Source organism: Diabrotica virgifera, chromosome 8 (genome assembly GCF_917563875.1).
Source record: "Diabrotica virgifera virgifera chromosome 8, PGI_DIABVI_V3a".
NCBI classification, from domain to species: Eukaryota; Metazoa; Arthropoda; class Insecta; order Coleoptera; family Chrysomelidae; genus Diabrotica; species Diabrotica virgifera.
In genome coordinates this window covers 70384185-70404869 of record NC_065450.1, presented here as the reverse complement: position 1 = coordinate 70404869, position 20685 = coordinate 70384185, and the positions used below count along the sequence as shown (strand labels likewise).

Here is a 20685-nt window from a genome sequence, read left to right as displayed (position 1 = left end):
GTAATATAAGCCTACTACTATAACGTCTATTTATAACGCATCAACGTGACCTTCTGAAATTAATTTAACTACTTTTGTTGAAATATTTTCAGTCCCCTTGGCCGTATTAGATTTTGATATATTTAGGGCCGGTACTTTCTGTTTCGATTAAACCCTAGTTGGCAATTGGCATTTTAATGTTTTTAAGTATATACCATAAAGTTGTCTTTTTTTATTTGCATTTTTTCATGTATCTCTGAAGCTTTGTATTTGACTATATTTTGAATTGGAATTGGAGCATAGTCTTCATTTTGTCAAATAGTGTTTCTAATAACTACCATCCATGGTATTTCTCTTTTGTCGCACTTTTATGTTTATTAAAGATTTTAATTGAAATTATTACTTTATCTTTAAAATTTTCATTGTCCATTACTTTTTGCATTTGTGGTGAGCTAAATTTAAGGGAAAACAATTGGACGATAATATGTAAACAGATATGGAGTAAGAGCAGTAAATAACCACTTCTAAAATTAATTGAGGAGAGGTTAAAAATATTTTCACCTTCATATTAAAAATAAAAAAGGATCAATATACAAGGAATAATAGGTAACAATCAATTTTAAAAATCTTACATCTATATTGATTTCTTCTCTGTACAAAAACAACAGAAATACATAAGACAAAAAGAAAAAATGTGTTGTCAATAATAGGTATGTTAAATAAACGTATTGATTAGTCTGATGGAAGTAGAACTTAAAACTGTTATATGGAGCTAATCTGGATCGGTATAAATTAAATGAGAAAGAAAAAAAAATCTAATAAACAGTTTCTTTAAGAGCAGGAAGAGAAAGATTATGGAATATTAGAAAATGAAAACGGCGCGGCAGAATAATCATCGATAAAGAAGTAAAAAGAGGAAACGCGATAACGATATCTGGAACAATTGTTTTATCTGATAAGAAACGAAGAACAGCCAGAAATTGCTATCAAAATAAAAAATATAGTAAAGCAGTGTGGATTGTTTCTGTGTTTGAAAAAGGTTATGGGTTTTTACGAGCTTGTCCGGACGGGTCAGTAAGTGACAATAATATTGTGGAAGTTAAGTGACTGTATTCATCCCGAGAATATACATCTCTAGAGGCAGCCGAATCCATAAAAACAAGTAGCTTGTTAAGTGAATGTCCCTAAAGAAAACAATAACTTCTTCTTTAGCCTGGTTGCATCCACTCCTGGACAAAGGCCTCCCATGAGTTCGCCACTCTTCTCTGTTTTGTGCTATTTGGTACCAGTTTCTCCCCACTTTTGCTTTGAAGTCATCTAGCCATCGTCTTTGTGGTCTTCCTCTGCTACGACTATGCTCGCGTGGTCTCCAATGTAAAATGTTTCTCGTCCACCTTTCGTTGTTTTGCCGTGGCACGTGTCCTGTCCTATCCAGCTCCATTTCATTTGCGCAATTCTTCCAATAACATATTCCACCTTCGTCCTGTTTCGTACGTCCCATTTCGAATATGTTCTCTCAGAGATACTCCTAAGATAGCTCGTTCGATGGCCCTCTGTGTTGTTCTTTATATATTGGCTGATAACCCTGTAAGTGTCACGGTCTCCACTCCATAAGTCATAACTGGTAGAATACAACTGTTGAGTACCCTTTTTTCTAGATTTATTGGTATCTTTTTGTTTTTCAACACATCACTGAGTCTTGCAACTGCTGCCCAATTAATTCAGATTCTTATAGCTATCTCGTCCGTTTGATTCTGATGGCCTAGTTTGATCGTGTGACTCTTCGACACTTTCGATCTCACTTCCAACTAAGTCGATTCTGATATTTTGATTTGTCATCACTTTTGTTTTATTTAAATTCATTTTTAAACCGCCTTTCTCAGATTCATGTTTAAGCATCTTTAGTATGTAGATTGGTTCTTCTGTATTGTTGCTTATGAGCACTATGTCATCGGCAAATCTTAGATGACTTCCTTGCGTTATTCATTCCGTTTAATACGGTCCAGAGTTCTATGGAATCGAATGCCCCATTGTACAGAAAGAACAACAATACAAATGAAATATTAACGGTAGGCGGCCAGCAGTCAGAGAGAGTAAAAAATATATTTGCTGGGAACGATAATCACAGAAAATAACGATTATACTCCAGAAATAAGTGAGAGAATTGAAAAAGCACGTGCCAACTTCGTGAAAATGAAAAAGATTTTATGCAGCAAAGATCTGATATTGGCCCCCAGAATAATTATATGTTATGTACACAGTGTGCTTTACTAAGGAGCTGAATCATGGACATTAAATCGAAATGCAATAAATCGACGAGCAAGATAGAGAAGAACTAGTTTTGGTGTTAGTGAAATAGTTTTGAGTATTTTTTTCTGTTAACAACCATTTTTAATATCTTTATTATAACCTTTTTGGACCTTATTCTGCGGTATCTCATGAAACTGATTACGCAAAAAGATCTCATGGGAATATTTTTCCCAAGAAACACGATGTTTTCGCCTTGCTTAAACATATTTTGCCGAATTTAAAATCAAAATCCTGTTCTTTTCTTCTATTCTTTTTCTATCATACATTGACTTTATTCTCTCAGATATTTTTAGTTCTTAACACGTTGATGAACAGAACGTCTATAGACGACATTTTTAAAATAACGAGTTATGACAAAAAATCGGTAGATTTTTGTAGATTTTTTGTCACACTACATCTACAGATGCATATGAAATATAATACGACATCCATGGTCGTCGTCCACATGTTTACAAAAAACATATTGTTTCCATAAAACAAATTTAGCAATTTCGCTTTTACACTGGCGGACAAAAAATTTAGGTCACTAGATGAATTATTTGATGCCTTGGATTTCCTAAACCTGTTGTCCGATTTGAATGATTTTTTTAGTATGTTATAGCTTTATTATTTAAGAATCTTAATGTGTTAATATTGTTGCTAGACAGGTAAATGTCATTTTATACCGGTTGTAACAATCATACTGTGTTTTTTCTTAAAGTTCGGAACACTCTGTGGAATATTATAGTAAAGATAAAATATTAAGATTAGAACTCAATTGTAGCCTTAGGCTTTCTTAACATTTTCTTTTTTGATTCATTTGCTTATGTTGGATAATAAAAAAGTTAGGCACTTTAACAACTAGCCATGTTCTTCATCAATACAGGGTGTTTCTAAATAAGGGCGACAAACTTTAAGGGGTAATTCTACATGAAAAATAATGACAATTTGCTTTATAAACATATGTCCACAAATGCTTAATTTCCGTGATACGGGATGTTGAATTTTTTCTTACCAACTGACGGTTTATTTCTTGCTCTAAAACCGATTGAGATATGCAACTGAAATTTGGTAGGTTTTAAGAGGTAGTTATTGCGCATTGTTTGACATACCATTAAGAATTTTATATTCACCATTGGCGTGCATACGGGTATAAATATTTTAGATACATCCCGTATGCACGCCAATGGCGAATATAAAATTATTAATTGTATGCCAAACAATGCGCATTGGATTTTTGCAACACCAAGGAAATAATTTTACACTGGTTTTACACTTCTGAAGCTAGGAATAACTAAAGACACTTTTCACAACTAATATTTTATTACAATAACACAAACTTTTGGTATTAAAGTAATTTTTGTGTGGGATCGGACACACGCCCTACTTTCCCGTTTTTTATTATCTTATTATTCTATATAACAACACCTTGGCAACGAACTTTTTTTTTGAATATTGCGCCTTTGTGTACACTTTGAATTATAGAACATAAAAACATAGAAACATCTTTGTGAAGTGTACACAAGGCGCAAACCACTAAATAAAATATTGAAACAAAATATAGTTTTACTAAATATTAATGTTGGGAATTTATTTCTCCAACAATAACTACCTCTTAAAACCTACCAAATTTCAGTTGCATATCTCAATCGGTTTTAGAGCAACAAATAAACCGTCAGCTGGTAAGAAAAAATTCAACATCCCGTATCACGGAAATTAACCATTTGTGGACAATGTTTATAAAGCAAACGGTCATTATTTTTTCATGTAGAATTACCCCTTAAAGTTTGTCGCCCTTATTTAGAAACACCCTGTATTGATGAAGAACATGGCTAGTTGTTAAAATACCTAACTTTTTTATTATCCAACATAAGCAAATGAATAAAAAAAGAAAGTGTTAAGAAAGCCTAAGGCTACAATTGAGTTCTAATTTCAATATTTGAGGCGTCCAGAGCAACATTGGCCTAACCCACATCCCACAATTTTACCAAAATGCTTTTAATACAATAAAGTTATGCATTACTTCAGTGTTTTCAGATGCAGAGTGGCTGAAGCAACCATTGCTTGAACTAGTCTGCATCTGAAAACACTTAAATAAAGAATAACTTTAATGTAATAATATCGTTTTGGTAAAATTGTGGGATGTGGGTTAGGCCACTGTTGCTCTGAGCGCCTCATTTTATCTATGCTATAATATTCCACAGAGTTTTCCGAACTTTAAGGAAAAACACAGTATGATTGTTACACCCGGTATAAAATGACATTTACCTGTCTAGCAACAATATTAACACATTAAGATTCTTAAATAATAAAGCTATAACATACTAAAAAATCATTCAAATCGGACAACAGGTTTAGGAAATCCGAGGCATCAAATAATTCATCTAGTGACCTAAATTTTTTGCGCGCCAGTGTATATTTATTCTACTTTGCAAAATTCATATAGTGTCACAACACTTGCTTATACATTTGACGCACAGTCCGTCAACGTGTTAAAACGTTTATGTATAAACAAAATTTGTGCTAATACATTTTTTACAAGATTGCAAGCGCTCATAAAATTTTATTACCATTTTTCAGTGTGAGATAAGAGATGACTAACAACTGGAATATTTAGTTACCGAGAAACATAATATGCAATTAGTCTATGATGTGACGCCGCTCTCGTCTGAAAAAAAATTCTGATTTGGTTTCTTTGCGGATTCCTATTCAAAAATGTCCCCTTTAAATAAATCAGAAGGGTGCCGGCGAAATTTTTGGGCAGAAATTGTCTAAACAATGTTTCTAAACAAATTACAAGATTGGTAATTGGTATTTAGTGTAACTCAATCTGAATCTTGCTGGTAACGCAATCTGAAGTTGGCTGCGGGGGGAAACTATGGAGTACGGTTCGGAAGCTTGGGAGTAGTTGCAACTGTGAGTTACTCGAAACTCAGCATAGATCGAGGTTGCGCCTTTGCGCCATCTCCTATAAAAGAAAGTAGTTTTATCTTTTAGTTAGACTATGAATAAGGTGAATATTGATTTCTTCGGCCAACTCCAGGAGTTTCCCCCATTTACATATGGTGACTGCTTAAGTCCTGTAAACTGTAGGGTGGTTGTTGGTTTTCCATATTTTTGTCGTGCGATATGATTGGCGTATGTAATTGGTACATTGTAAATAATTAAATAAATAAATAAATTGTTTAAAAAACTATGGTAATAATAATATACAAAATTTAAAGAGAAGTAGTCCCGGTTGTGTGGTAGCTCCCGCATGAAAAATGCTTCCCATTCAGTTTCTCTGGAATTCCTGCTCAAAAATGTCTCCTTTAAACATTATGAGAAGGGTGCCGGACGGCATTTTTGGCCAGAAATTGTTTAAATAACTTTTTTCTACAACCGTGTTAAAAATGCAATTTTTAGCACTCCATACGAGCGTTAAAAATGCTACTTTAAGGCACTAGTGCTTTAAAAATTTTAAGGCACTGCAGTTAAAAGTGAAATGTCAAATTGTGAAACGTCAAAATATTTATATTTCATATTTCATTTATTAACATTAATATTAATAGTACAACTTGCTCAATTTGAAAAAGGTAGTTTAAAAGGTTTTTTAAAATTTAATTTAAACTGTATTATTGCATTTTTAACACGTTTGTAGAAAAAACTATTAAAATTTGTTAGAATATACTTACAACAATAAAAGTAGATGTTATTCTATACGTTATGAGCTTCGCTGGTGTCGATCCTAGGGGATTACTATTCAACTTTCACCGGTACTTTTTAAATTTATTATTTAATTGTTATCGCTTAATATTTACAACGCTAAAAAGTAATTAAATTGTAATAGATTTTTTTAAGATTTTGCTAATCATTTTGACGTTCTGTTGATGAAATATTAATTTCTTACTTCGGATACTTTCACAATTATCGTGTAGATGGCGCTAAGATTAATAGAATAATTTATAATTAAATCTTAAGGAACATTAAAAAACTTAAATTCAGTATTTAAAATATAAGTATATTTAAGGTAAAAATATATACCACAGCTTTGAGCAACTAATATTTTTTATAATTAATGTTTTTAATTTTAATTTTAAATTAATCACTTTGACATTTTATGTCAAATTTCCGGTAAACGTTTACAGACTTGTCACTACTGGCGCTCGCGAATGTGTAAATATCCCCTCTACGTACGGGCTCACAGCGTATAGTTGTTATGTTATGATTTACGTATTGACAGTATAGACGGTTTTGATGTAATGTCAAGAAAAATATAAAAATGAAATGTCAGTCAAGTTCAAGTAAAAGTTTTTGTAGGTATTGTCATTGTCCTGTAAATGAGAATGAATAAATTATAATTGTTGATATATAAGACGTTTGTAGAAAAAATATTGTATGATATACGTGTTAAAAAGTACATTTTTAAGGCACTCATGTGAATTGCAGAATTCGCTTCGCTGATTCTGCAAACTTTCACATGCCTGCCTTAAACGTGTACTTTTAAACTTTTAACACTTATATCATAAATAACTATTAAATTTTATTTTTAACGCGCATAATTAACAAGTAAAAAACAACGATTTATTTTTGAAATAAGCCACGGTGACCCAGCAAAATCTTAAAATTAAATGTTTAAGCTTCGATTTTAGGCATTTATCAACTACAAAAATAATAATAATTATCAGTTTTCAAGCCTCTAACTCGAATATGCGTATGTTCGCATTTTTCAGATTTTAAATCGCTTATAACTTAAAAACTGTAAACTTGTCAGAAAAATGAAAACAAACTTTTTTATTTAGTATTACCCGAAAAACCTGAAAAAATATTTTCCCGTGCAAAATAGAAGATTGTTGAAATATAACCTGCCGCATCGGCATTAAAATTGGATGGACGCATAATAACATCAACGAATTGAACGAATATAATATAGCTCATAGAGGAAGCTTTTATATAAAACAGATGGTCACGTTTATAAGGAGGCTTGTTGACGAGGGATGTTACGGCCGCAGAGCGGGCGGTGGTGAGATGACGGTGACTACGGACGTTGTCAGATCTATGCACCTCCATAGCACCTACTCAGTTGGAACGCAAAATCCTATGCTAAAACGTTACAGGGCCGTAAACTTCTACTCACTATATATTCTTTGATACATTTTAAAAAGAACGGTCTAAATTTAAGATAGAACCGACTACTCTTCATAATTTTGAAAAAAAAAATGTTTAAACTTTAATTCAAGCACTTGGCTATTTCAGATATATTAATATACATAAAACTAAGTTTTTAAACTTCGAAAATACGTATTATCGCATTTTTCAGATTTTAAATCGCCCTTAACTCGAAATCAATCAACTTTTGAGAAAAATGACAACATACCTTTCTTGTTAGAATGGCCCAAAAAACCTAAAAAAATATTTTCCCGAGCAAAAAGGATGATCTTTTGAATTTCTTAAAAAAAAATTTTTAAACAATTTCTGGCCAAAAATTTCGCCCTGCGCACTTCATATTTCCTTAAAGAGAACATTTCTGAATAGGAATCCGCAGAGAAACCGAACCATAATTTTTTTTAGACGAGAGCGGCATCACATCATGGACTAAATGTTTCTGGCTAACATTACATTGTTATTAGGCCTTGATAAAATTACTGTCTAAACAATTTGGCAACAGGGCCAATTGAGCCAATGGGTGTAAGGACAGAATAGTGTTCAGGTTTCTACATTATTACAGAGTCATCATGTAGAAATCTACAATTAAGTTGAAAATGTTACCACAGTAACATGCTACAGTACAGCCATCTCTGGGATCAGAAACAAATTAATTAAGGGTTCATATCAACCTTAATAGAAATTTTCAAATATTATTTCTACGCGTATATAATAAAATATGTCTAGTGGCTGTAATTCCCGTATACTCGGCAAAAGGATTTTAAAAAAGAACACACCTACCGCCTAAATATTTCGTGTTGGTATCATGTGACGTCACGGGCTATGACGCGGATGACGTGCAACGGTATGTAAATTAGATGGAGTATACCTATCTTGAAAGATTAGCAATGAACTACATACTGTCAGAACTACATACTGTCAGTGTGCGCAGGCGCGCGGATCATGTACAATTTTACCCTCAATCGATTCGCCGCTAAAGAAGAATATCTTAAAAAAAAAAGAAATTTTATAAACTTTGGAAAATAGCATTTCAAAAAAGAACTGTAAGTATGCTGTATTTTTTATTTTTTCTCAAAAAATAAAACAATTTTATTTTAAAATATATATTTTATATTGACACATAAAAAATAAATTATTTTTGAATCAAAACTTTTGCAGCCATCATATCGGCTTCTTCTGAGGACGGCTTTTGAAATTTTGACCTTTTCTTTCCCTTTTTAATTTTTTTCGTTGGAAAAAATTTCCTCTGAGGGATAATTTTTTTATTGGAGGGTATTCTGGATGTGGATGGAAAACCCAAATTGATATCTTTTTGATTTCTTATAGCATCTATGGTGGGTTTTATCGGGACTACAATTTTTTGTACAGCCTTTAATTCTTCGAAAGAAACTAAACACTTAGTACAACGATTCATTTTCTACTTACAACAAAAATAACACTGAAAATAAAACAAAAGTTTAACCACACTTAAAAGTTTTAGAACTTCACACCATAGAATCAAGTTACTCAAGTTTTCAAACACCTCACCTGACACAGTGTCTCAAGTACGATTGCGCGAATTCGTGCAATTTACGAGACGCGCCCGGTCTGTAGATCTAAGTGAGGGCATCGCTCATAGTAGATCGGGCGTAGATATACCGCCCAACACAAAGTGGTCTCTACAGGTGTAAACACCTGCTAGGAAAAAATGTGACTGAATATAAAGCGGTCCACACACTGAGGTTTTGATGGAATGTAATTAAATAATAACTGTGTATTATGTAATTTTTTGTAGTATTATTGGCGCTACTATAGTATGCGGTCTACCCCGAGGATGAGTCTAACTGTGCATATCTATTATAGTGAAGGTACAGAATACGCCAATTTTGTGGCTTATTCCGAACTAAAATAGTAAATTGATATGAGAAAATATTAATTTATAAAATTAAAATAATACTCCTTCCGACTTAAGTTTTATTCAATTTGTAAACATCCGGCTCAACAACACCATAATCTTGTCTCAGATGGGCGAGAAGGGTTTGCACACAATAATGAAAATCTTTACAAAGTGAATAAAATGCACAATAGTGCATTCTTTCACAGTTTTTGCTGTAAATTTTAAAGAACGGCTTGGATTGACATGAAATTTGGCACACGCATAGCTAACATGTCAAAGAAAAAAAGTGATATGGTGCCGATGTGTGCTTTTGCCCTGGGGGTGAGTTTCGCCCTAGCTCGAGGGGTGAAAAAATATATGTTCAAGTTAAGTCCCGAAATGGATAAACTGACTAATTTTAAGCAACTTTTGTTCTATAGAGTTTTTTCACCAAATCAATACTTTTCGAGTTATTTGCAAGTGAATATGTTCACGTTTTTAGACGGTTTTTGGCAAATAACTCAAAACGTAAGCATTTTGTCGAAAATAATATTCTTAGCAAAACTATAGCCTATAAAAAAGTGAAAAAAAAAACGGTGTATATATTAGCTCTCTATACCTAGCAAAAACAGAGTTATAACTAATGAAAAATAGGTTCATATTAGAAAAATTCCAAATAGAATAATTCATTGTGAACAATCCAAATAATGAAGCATGCCTGGTGAAAACACAGTACAACTTTTTTAAAGTGTTTAAAAAAAGCTTTATCTCTGTTTTTATAAAAAAAGAATGTGTGTGTACTTTGTACGCACGTAAGAAGATATTCTTCTATTATATAATAGGTAATTTAAACGAAGTAAATATACTTAAAAGGTTATTTGTATTTTATTTAAAAATCAAACTAACTTTCTTATCTACCACTTTCAAAAAATTTTTATTAAAACAACCAAAAATAAAAAAAAATATGAATCGCCCAGGAATTGAACCCGCAACCTTCCAATCTCAGTGCTAACGCATATCCCACTACTCCAGCGAGGCCCTAGAAATAGACATGTAAGTTTCGGATATAATTACACAACACGGCGACATATAGTGTAAAAATGTTATGCTTACATAATATTTTATTATTTTACTACAGGGAAACACAAATCCAAAAACACAAGAATTATAATAAATAATACATTTCCTAAAACCACTAATATATTCTTTTAATGACTTATTTGCACGGTTACAGATACATACATACCTATCTTGAAAGATTAGCAATGAACTACATACTGTCAGAACTACATACTGTCAGTGTGCGCAAGCGCGCGGATCATGTACAATTTTACCCTCAATCGATTCGCCGCTAAAGAAGAATATCTTCAAAAAGAAAATGAAAACAATCCGATTAAGTTGAATTTAAAAAACAAATAGTTTCTAATCTTGTTTCGGTATCAATTTTAAAACTATGGTAACTTGTGAAACACGGAAATCTATACAGTATCTTGTTCATACAGAAAAGCAGAGTTTTGCCTTCAGAACAACGACATCAATCAGGCAAATTTGATTATCTGTGATGGGGACTAAATTTTGGTTCTGCCATGGTACAATAATAATCATCACTATTGTTACTTTTTAATTTTTTTAATAAAGTTTTACTTGATCTCTGAGTTAATTATTGTGATCTGTTTTATTACTTTTTCATAAAAATGCACACTACTGCTTGAAAATAATTATTTAAAATTAAAATAAAATGCACTTATTACGCACAATCATTGAAAATGTATAATGTAAATGCAGCTATTTTGCATAATTTTTTACATTATGCTAATACATCATTAGTACCTATTTAGTATTTTTTTAATACCTATAATGTATTACCGGTACCAAAGACAATTGACTATATTAAACAGTCAATAGTATTTGCCGGTACCCACGGTTCTTAAACATTAAAGTCTAACTAATAACCGTGACCGGTACCGGCAATCAACTCATTGACCTGACCGGTAGTTCCGCCCAACTACCGGCTACGGGGCTACGGAAGAAGGCACCGGTACCGGCCAGAGTGCGTCCAGGGAGAGTGTAGCCAAGCCCGGAAACCAGAGCAAAATATGGCCGCCCTCAGTGATCACTGCTTGCCCTAGTCGCACACAAAAATATAAATTTTACATAACTGTCAGTTGTAAAAAGAAGATTGAGGTTATATAGAAACAGTACAAAAAATGCAAAATTATATTTTGATTAAATTAATGTTATGTTATTTTATTAGAACTGCTTGTTTTGAGAAAGTCTGAAGTGCCTATAGATAGTGCAATGTTGATTCGGAGAAAAAAGACGTTAATTCATAACAGAAACTAAATTAATCTGAACCAAATCATTGTAAACAAAATTCTGGTCTCATTATGGATGGGCTGCAGTGGAGCTTGCAATAATTGGTTTCACACTGATTGTGTAAAAATATCATTTGCTTCTTAAAAAGCTAAAACGGTATTGTGATAATTCTATAGAAAAGGTGAGAGTATGAGTTGAAGTCATTTAGGTTCGGATGTGTGGAAGATACTGGGAATAAGATAAGAAGCTGGTCTATTGGCTGGTATGGTTATTGTTAATGAAAAGTATAAGCATTTATCAGTTATTCTGCAGGTGGATTCTCCCAGGCATAAACTGTTGCTAGAAAAGGGGTAAGATCAGATGAGGATGCTGGAGCTAAACTGGTCTGTTACTTACAAGATTAGTTTTTGTGATAATTTGCAAAATGTGTTTAGGTGCCTCTTTTAATACTAGTGACATAACCAGTGTTTAAACATGGATTAAAAAATAGTGTGTGTACTTTTATGTATGTAAGTTATACTTACAGTAGACGCCCTCTTAACCGACCGACCCTACACCTTTTTGGATGATACTATTTTTAGATTAGAGGTCATACAAGTTTCATAATTTGTCTTGTGAGTGATATTGTTAATTACATATGTATATACACATCGACATTCGTTTCACTTTATATTTTGACTTAATTTGTTTGAAAATGAATCGTGACCCATGGGAAAAGTTATAGTGGACGGACTATATGTACATACTACTTTTTTGTTTATAGATCATAAAATATAATATATATTTTTAATAGAGTTACATATGTAATGTCTTTCTGAGGGTGGTTTTAAAGATTTTCGGTTTAACCAACTTCTTGATTATCCGACCTATGGGCAGCTCCCGTCATGGTCGGTTAAGAGAGCGTCTACTGTATATATGATTTCAACTATTTCAAGGAAATAAATAGATTCAAAACAAACAGTTTATTTGTAATTTATTTAAATATTAAATTAAATTTTAATACTTACTACTTTCCAAAAGATTTCATTAAAAGAATAGCACAAATTAAAAAATTATAAAACATATATTTACTAAAAACACCAATATATTTTGTTCACACTTTATTTCCACCGATACGTAACTTGAAAGATTTAGCAACTAACTTTATATTGTCTGTGTGCACAATAGTGCATACTGTTAGTTTTATAAAAAACTCACAACATTTTTCCCAATCGCACCTAATAACTTCAAAAATAGAATCAAGCTAGAAACATAAAGCATAAACGAACTTATAGGTGTTTAATTCAAAATGACAAAAAACATATAAACGTTTTTTGGACAGAAAAGTAATAGACCACTTGTGCGTTTAGATTTGTCAATTTTAATCAAAAGCTAAGTAATGACTGCTAGGTCTGTATGAATTTTTAAGTCTGTATTACTCATTATTCATCACAAATAGCTGGTAATGTATCCACTGGAAATGTATCAGAAATTTTAATACCTCTTCTTGGTTAATGTGGAAGAGACAGATAAAATTAATGGAACATTGCTGGAATAAAACTTATGTTAAGCGATAGTCCATATTCTCCACTTACTGCGGTCACTTTATTAAGTAAGCAGTATCTGTAGGTTTTCATGTGATTCAGCTAAAAGAACTGTATCATCAGCGTATCTCAGGTTATTTATGATCATGCCATTAATTCTAATGCCTATGTTTATTTCATCCATTGTCTTACTTAATATGTCTTCTGAGTACCTATATATTAAATAATATTGGTGAAAGTATACACCCTTGTCGAACACCTTTTTTTTCATTTCTATTTCTTCTGATGTTATGTCTTCTATTCTCACTACCGCTTTTTGGCCATAGTATAAGTATATAGCGAGCCTATAAGGGTCCGTTTTTCCTTTAGAAATATGGAAACCTAAAAACTGTTAATTGTAATAAAATGAATTATTCTATACCTATACAATATTGTGACAATCAATTGATATCGGCCCTGGACAGATAACGAAGTACAGGCATATTTGTGCTCTTCACAATTTGTTAGTTCTTGAGTGGTGAATCAATATCTATGAAAGATTTTTTAATTTTTGCATACTGGTAAACAAAAGTATGTTACATCTCCTACTGTAAGTAAAACTGTAAACAATTTAAAATGATTGATTTAACATGTAGTGTTACCACTTTAAATTCTTAACCTGTCCAAATCAACCGGAAACAAAAAGCTGACAAGTTTCTTTGCTAGTGACATGTGAGCGATTTTACTAATTTGATTTTTAGGCATTAATATTTATTTTGAATTGACTTTATTTATTTTTAAATAAGAACACTTATATTAATTTAAATACACAGACTTACTTCATATTATTTATTTACCACACTAACTTACAAGAACAATAAACACTTAATAGTATTTAATTTATTAGGAAATACTACACATTATCAAATCTAACTTATATTGTACTTTACAAAATTTATCTAATCAAAAATACCTCCAAATCGTACGCTCTAATACAGTATCTCGTCGTGGCTTTATTAGACTTCTCACTCATTCACAATCGTTGCCTTAAATACTATTTACAGTTTTTCTAGAACAAAAAGAATGATAGCGTCATTTATCTGTTAAAAGAGTCTCCCTTTGATTCTAGAATGAAAATAATATTTACATAAAATAAAGTAACATTTACATGTATCCAGAAACTGGTGCCAGTCTAGCATTACCAGGTGTCCCGCTTTGCGCGGGACGTCCCGATTTTCAGGGGTCTGGGGACGCGTACCGATTTGTACGTGATCGGGACACTAAATGTCCCGATTTTCACCCACGAAAACCAATTTCAGGAGGACTTGAAGTGAATTTTATAACTATGTTATAAGAACAAGGAACTCCTAAAAGCGGCAAAATCGAATGAAAAATATAATTTTAATAAAAAATAAATAATTCACTTAATCTAAGATTTTTTTTTGTAATTTCGTCTGATTATTATTATTATGTAGGATTAAAAAATACAGATTATAGAAACACCTTGTAGTCCAGTAAATGAACGGTAAATACGGCGATACCGTGTAATTTTCAGGATCAACTCCGAATTGCATAAAAATTTGGACGGCTTGTGCCGTTTGTTGCTTTTACTCGGGGGGTGACAGTCACCCCTAGTTGGGGGTGAAAAACCGCGCGTTTAAAATAAGTCAAAAGATGGATAAATTGACTAATTCTAAGAAATTTTAGTTCTATACAATTTTAACTTAGTTAATACTTTTCGAGTTATTTACGATTGAAAATGTTTATTTTTCGACCAAAAAATCACGTTTTCAGGCGATTTTCACAAATAACTCAAAAGTAAGTATTTGATCGAAAAAAATATTGTTAGCAAAAATGTAGCATAATATAAAAAAATGAAAAAAATTTTAAACTCGTAAAGTCTATAGACCCAGCAAAAGCAAAGTTGTGGCTCATGAAAAATACGTTTTTATTCTTCAAATTACAAATCAAATATTTCAACGTGAAATAACCAAGAAATAAAGCACTTTTCGGGAAAAACCAATTAAACCATTTTTATTAAAGCTTTATTTTTACGTTTTAAATAAGTTTCTAGCATCAAAACTAAGCGAGCTATGCTCAAAATCAAGTTGACTCCATTTTTTTGGAAAAAAAATCGTGAAAATCTCCCCCTACTTAGCCCGCCAAATGAAATTATCCGTTAACGCTTTACAAACAATTTATTTTACTTATGTATTTTTTACATTATTGAAAGGGCCTGAACGAGTCACTAATCACGAGTGTATGCAAAATATGAACAGCCATATTTTAACCACTTTTTGTCTTACAGAAAAACAAAATGAATCTATAATATTTATAAAAGCAAGACCTACCTACTTTTTATTCCTTGAGATTTTTAGTATCCCTAATACTTTTTAAGTTATTTTGAAAAAAGGGCATTTTCCAATATTTTAGGAAAATTTGTTTTGCTATAAAATAAAATTTTTTCAAAACTAAGCACTCCCAACTGGTAAACCTTACAGATCGTATAAACAATACACATATAAAGTAAATGGTAAAGCGGTAACGATTAATTTTATTTACGGTGCTAAATAGGGGGAGATTTTCACGATTTTTTTACGAAAAAAGGAACCAACTTTATTTTTAGCGTAACTGGCTTAGTTTTAATGCTAGAGACTTTTATATAAAACAAAATTAAATATTTTTTAAACACTTTAAAAAATTTTAATAGGTTTTGCCCGAAAATTGCTTAATTTTTTGGTTATTTCAAGTTGAAAAATTCGATTTGTAATTTGACTAATAGGAACGTATTTTTGATGAGCTACAACTTTGCTTTTACTAGTTTTATAGACTTTCTGAACATTAACCATTTTTTTTGCTTTTTTTAATGCTACATTTTTGCTAATGAATATTTTTTTCGATACAATTGCTCGAAAAGTATTGACTTAGTTTAAAAATTATATAGAACAAAAGTTTTTTTAGAGTTAGTCAGTTGATCCATTTTGGGACTTACTTTAAACGCGCGTTTTTTACCCTCGATAAGGGGTAACTGTAACTGTCACCCCCCAAGTAAAAGCAACCAACGGTACAAGTTCAACTTTGAAGTAGACAGTAAGTAGAACCTAAAACCAGATTTTATTAAAATTACACTCCAAAACGGTCATTTACTGGGCTATTGTTCATTTGTCCCGATCTACAACCCTAAATCCCGATTTGTTTTTGCTTATGTACCGACTAAAAACAAATCGGACCTGGCAACACTATGCCAGTCTCACTGGAATGGCAGTGGCATGAAAAATAGACCACCTTTCTATTCAAGGCAGCGCTGGCAGACAGCTCTGGACTGGCGCAAAAAAGTGTTTACACTTGAACAAAACCCTATACAAGATGACTCTGCCAGATCCTTGGTAGAGGAAGAAATTAGAATAATCACAAGAAACTTCCTTGATGGACAATGGATCATCCAAGTAACGAATCAAGACTGCTAAATACCCCTCCTGGATTTGAAAGGTGACTGAAGAAACCATGGCCAACAAACTTAATAAATTAACTATTTATGTGAACTAATATAAAATATATTATACAGGAGAGTTGCCACATGGCAGCTTCTCCCTCATGTGTTCAACATTCACACCATTTACTTATAGCTTCATGATCAGATGGTAAATTAAATTGTGTATTAAATAAAAAAAAATGTCAAAATATTTTTTATACCTAAAGGTGCAGCAGAATCTATTTCCTGAATTTCAGTTATACAATTTTGATCGCTTATGGAAGATGTTTGTTGTCCTTTATATACTTTCTTATTTTGTACACCAATCCTTTTTCTCGGCGATTCCAAATTCAATTCTTGTTCTGCATTACTTCCAATCATTGCAGGAAGTATTTGTATTGTATGATGACCTGATACTAAAGATATAGGAAAAGTCAAACAATGAGGAATGCACATAACTTTCCCCTTGTTGCCATATTCTAAATTTGAAAAAATATATAGAGAATAGTCAGATTTTTTTGATATGCCATTCCTCTTACAGAAACATTTCATTGGCTAGAATTAGTGACGAGTATAATATATGATGTCATGGTAACTGACGTCTGTCATAATATTGGAGGTTACATTTATAATGTCAAATTATTGTTTTCAATTTATATTTCATTTATTTAGTTTATATTTTAACAACAGTTTATTTTTTAAATAACTTTACTTTCCCTTCCGTATCCTTGATTGGTTGTTTAGGTTCGTAATGGTTTTCTTGTATGGTAGTTTAGTTAGGCATTAATTTTAAGAAATGTTGCTGGCTAAATGGGCACATCTTCCAAAGGCCACAAAAGAAGAAGAAAAAATAAACAAACAAAAATCTTACATAACCTTCTATCTAAGCCTTCTATACTATAGGAAAACATGACTGACACTGGGTGCGTTCGGATGACCACAGCGGCTGGACAGCTGAGCCAGCAGTAGCTGTCAGACGTCACCGCTGGAAGTCAGCCTCTGAGAGATTTACTAAGCTTTCCCTATCACAGCTGGATACAACCACTCAGCCGATTTCTGCTGACAGTCAGCCGCTATGGTCGTCCAAACGCACCCACTTATACGCTCTGAGCTTCGCTGGTGTCGCTCCTAGCGGATTACTAATTCAACTTTCACCAGTAATTTTTAAATGTATTATTTAATTGTTATCGCTTAATATTTAAAACGCAAAAAAGTAATTAAATTGTAATCGATTTTTTAAAAATTTTGCTAACTGTTTTAACGTTCTCTCAATGAAATATTAATTTCTTACTTCAGATACATTCACAATTATCGTGTAGATGGCGCTTAGATGATTTATATCTAATTATAATTAGATATTACAACATATTAAAAAAACTTAATTCAGTATTTAAACCGTAAGTATACTTAAGATAAAAATATATACCACTTTGACCAACTAATATTTTTTCTAATTAATGTTTTTAATTTCAATTTTAAATTATTCACTTTGACATTTATGTCAAATTTCCAGTAAAGGTTTACAGACTTGTCACTACTGGCTCTCGCGATTTTTTAATTATCCCCTCTACCTACGAGCTCAGCGTATATTACAGATACAGTTGGAAAAATGAAAGAATACCCATGAACGATCACATCAATCACTTAATTTATGTTTGTTGTCTTTTTCTATAAATAATAAACGTTTGTTATAGAAAAAGATAGGAAACACAAAATAAGTGATCAATGTGATAGTTCATGGGTATTCTTTATTTTTCCCACTGTAGTTATCTTTGTTTCACATTCTTAAAGACAAAGAGAAACAGTGTCACCTGTAGTTGCTGTGGTAAATACATACCGTCGAAAAAATGAAAGAATACCCATGAACGATCACATCAATCACATATTATTCATCTATCTCTCTCATTTATTATTTATGAAAAAAAAAACAGCAAATACAAAATATGTGATTGATGTGATCGTTCATGGGTATTCTTTCATTTTTCCGACTGTATATGTTTTTATTTGGCAACAGCACTTGTTTCCAAACTTAACGGTAGTGAAAAACTAATAAATGAGGAAAAATTTGTTGAATTTGCTTGCCGTCAAGTTTGTACGAGTACCAGTGGGTTATATTTCATTAAATATAATATGAAGTGCATGCCTAATTGTTTAACTTTTAGTTTATCATACTTTAATAATGAATTGGGTGGCTCTCTGATCCAATATAAGTACTGTTATTATTTCCACTAAAAATGGTTACAGGAACAATTTTTGAAATTTTTTGACTTGATTGATATGACACATTTTTAAAATTCTGATCAGTCTGACGTAGAGGACATTTTGTTTGAATAATAGGTTTGTTCTAGCAAACAGTCGAACTAGTCAGCAAACAGTTGGTCAGTGAGAGAACATAATACAGTTATGAGTGCTATCCCCTCTACTCGCGCTGGTCCACTATTCGCTAATGGTTTCAGACCGTTTGAAACTCGTGCTAGAACAAACCGATTGTCTGTAAGAAACAAATCACAATAACTGAATAAAACAGATTTTCCCACCTACCTCTATCCAAAGTATACATTTCCTGGCCTCATTGTAGAGAGCATAGTCATATTTTTTCTCCCTAGGGAAACAAAGTACTTTTAATCCCTAGGGAGTAAAAGTAAAAGTGATGTTGACGTCATACTATGTCATAGCATAGATGAAATAACTTATTGACACCCTATACTATTACTCTATTTTCTATTAGGTAAGTATCCATACATTTTAAATTTTATTTATAGATGTTGCAAAATGGTAAAAACAGTAAATTGTTATTTTGATTTAAAAATTTTTCATTAATAATTTGATAGTTATACTGTACCTACTTGTTAGTTTTAGTTCTCTAATAAATTTTGTTAGTTCTATTGTTGATTGAATACACAAATTCCTGTATTCAATTATGATTCATGTATTCAATCAACAGTTATAAAATATTTTAAAAATGAAAAAAAGACTTATTTGAGGGAGGTGGAAAAATGTATAACATGGGAGAAGTGCCTTTTCCTCCCTTGAATGATTACTGTAGTAAACTAGTAAACTTTATTCTTGGGAGGAAAAGGTGCACTTCGCTCTCTTGTTATACAAATATCTATAGGTGTTAAATTGGTGAATAAACAAAAAACCAATATAAATAATTAAATACTTTCGCTTTCTTCTCTAAATATTGTTGGTACAGCAATGCATTTTAATTTTCTGCTGCCATCTTGTCTAACTTTTTTCCACATGTCAGAAGTAGTGTTCCTAAACATTCAAAAATTGAATACAATATTTTTTAATGATATAAATATTATAAAGAGAATGCATCAAATGCAAATACTCAATTAATTTTACTTGAAGAACTTACTTCACAAACAACAGCATATTTGTTTGGATCTTGTTTTAACCCTATATATTTTTAATCCACACTTTCCGTCGTTCAGATTCTTTTGGGAAAGAATTCATTTTCACATTATTTTTCCCCAATCGACTTCGCAACCTTTTACCTTACAGGAAGGCATTTTTCAACCTGAATAATAATAGTAATAGTAATTTAATATTTCACTCTATCTAGTTAAGTGAGGTTAAACCACTAAACCAGAGTAAAGTAAACGAAAAATAAACAACTGATCATCTGTTTACCCCTTCCATATTAATCCGGAAATCTGAGCAAAAGATGGCGGAGCCAATCAGCTTTTAGCGTATACGATGGCAACACTCTTCCAAGACGCACACTGGTACCGGCTACCTATCCACTGCCTTGATTTATTTCTTTTTAATTTGGCGTATTGGCTGCATTGAAATTGAAAATATTACATGCATCTGACATTGCTGACATTGACAAATGAAATGACACTTCTCTCCAAGTGTTTTTGTTTTGCTTTAATAGAAATAATTTTCTAGTTATCTATTCAATTAACATCAAATTACTTTTGTGAAGTGGCACGAAAAACAGTGAACAAAAATAGTGTGGTCATTTATTGTCCGTATTTTACAACATAATGACTGGGACCCCTTACATTTTATATGTACCAGACATTGCCCTCGAAAAGATTTTTTCCTTTTTGAGTTATGATGAGATTGCTAAGAATAGAATCGTAAGTATTCAGTTTAATTAGTTCGTAATTATT

General features: G+C 31.9%; 1 protein-coding gene and 1 long non-coding RNA gene across 2 annotated transcripts in view; one reads left to right on the top strand and one right to left on the bottom strand.

Moving 5' to 3' along the window:
• Nucleotides 1-13920: 13920 nt before the first annotated feature.
• LOC126889748 (uncharacterized) lies at nucleotides 13921-20251 on the bottom strand. Its single transcript, XR_007700162.1, has 2 exons — nucleotides 19923-20251; nucleotides 13921-14155 (listed from the first exon to the last, which is right to left on the bottom strand). It is a non-coding gene; the product is annotated as an uncharacterized LOC126889748 (long non-coding RNA).
• Nucleotides 20252-20347: 96 nt separating this feature from the next.
• Nucleotides 20348-20685, top strand: part of LOC114340774 (F-box only protein 28) — a 40917-nt gene continuing 40579 nt past the window's right edge. Inside the window, exon 1 of the mRNA XM_050658313.1 lies at nucleotides 20348-20652. Coding sequence (XP_050514270.1) covers nucleotides 20557-20652 — 96 coding nt within the window. The 5' untranslated portion in view covers nucleotides 20348-20556. The remainder of the gene's footprint in view (nucleotides 20653-20685) is intronic.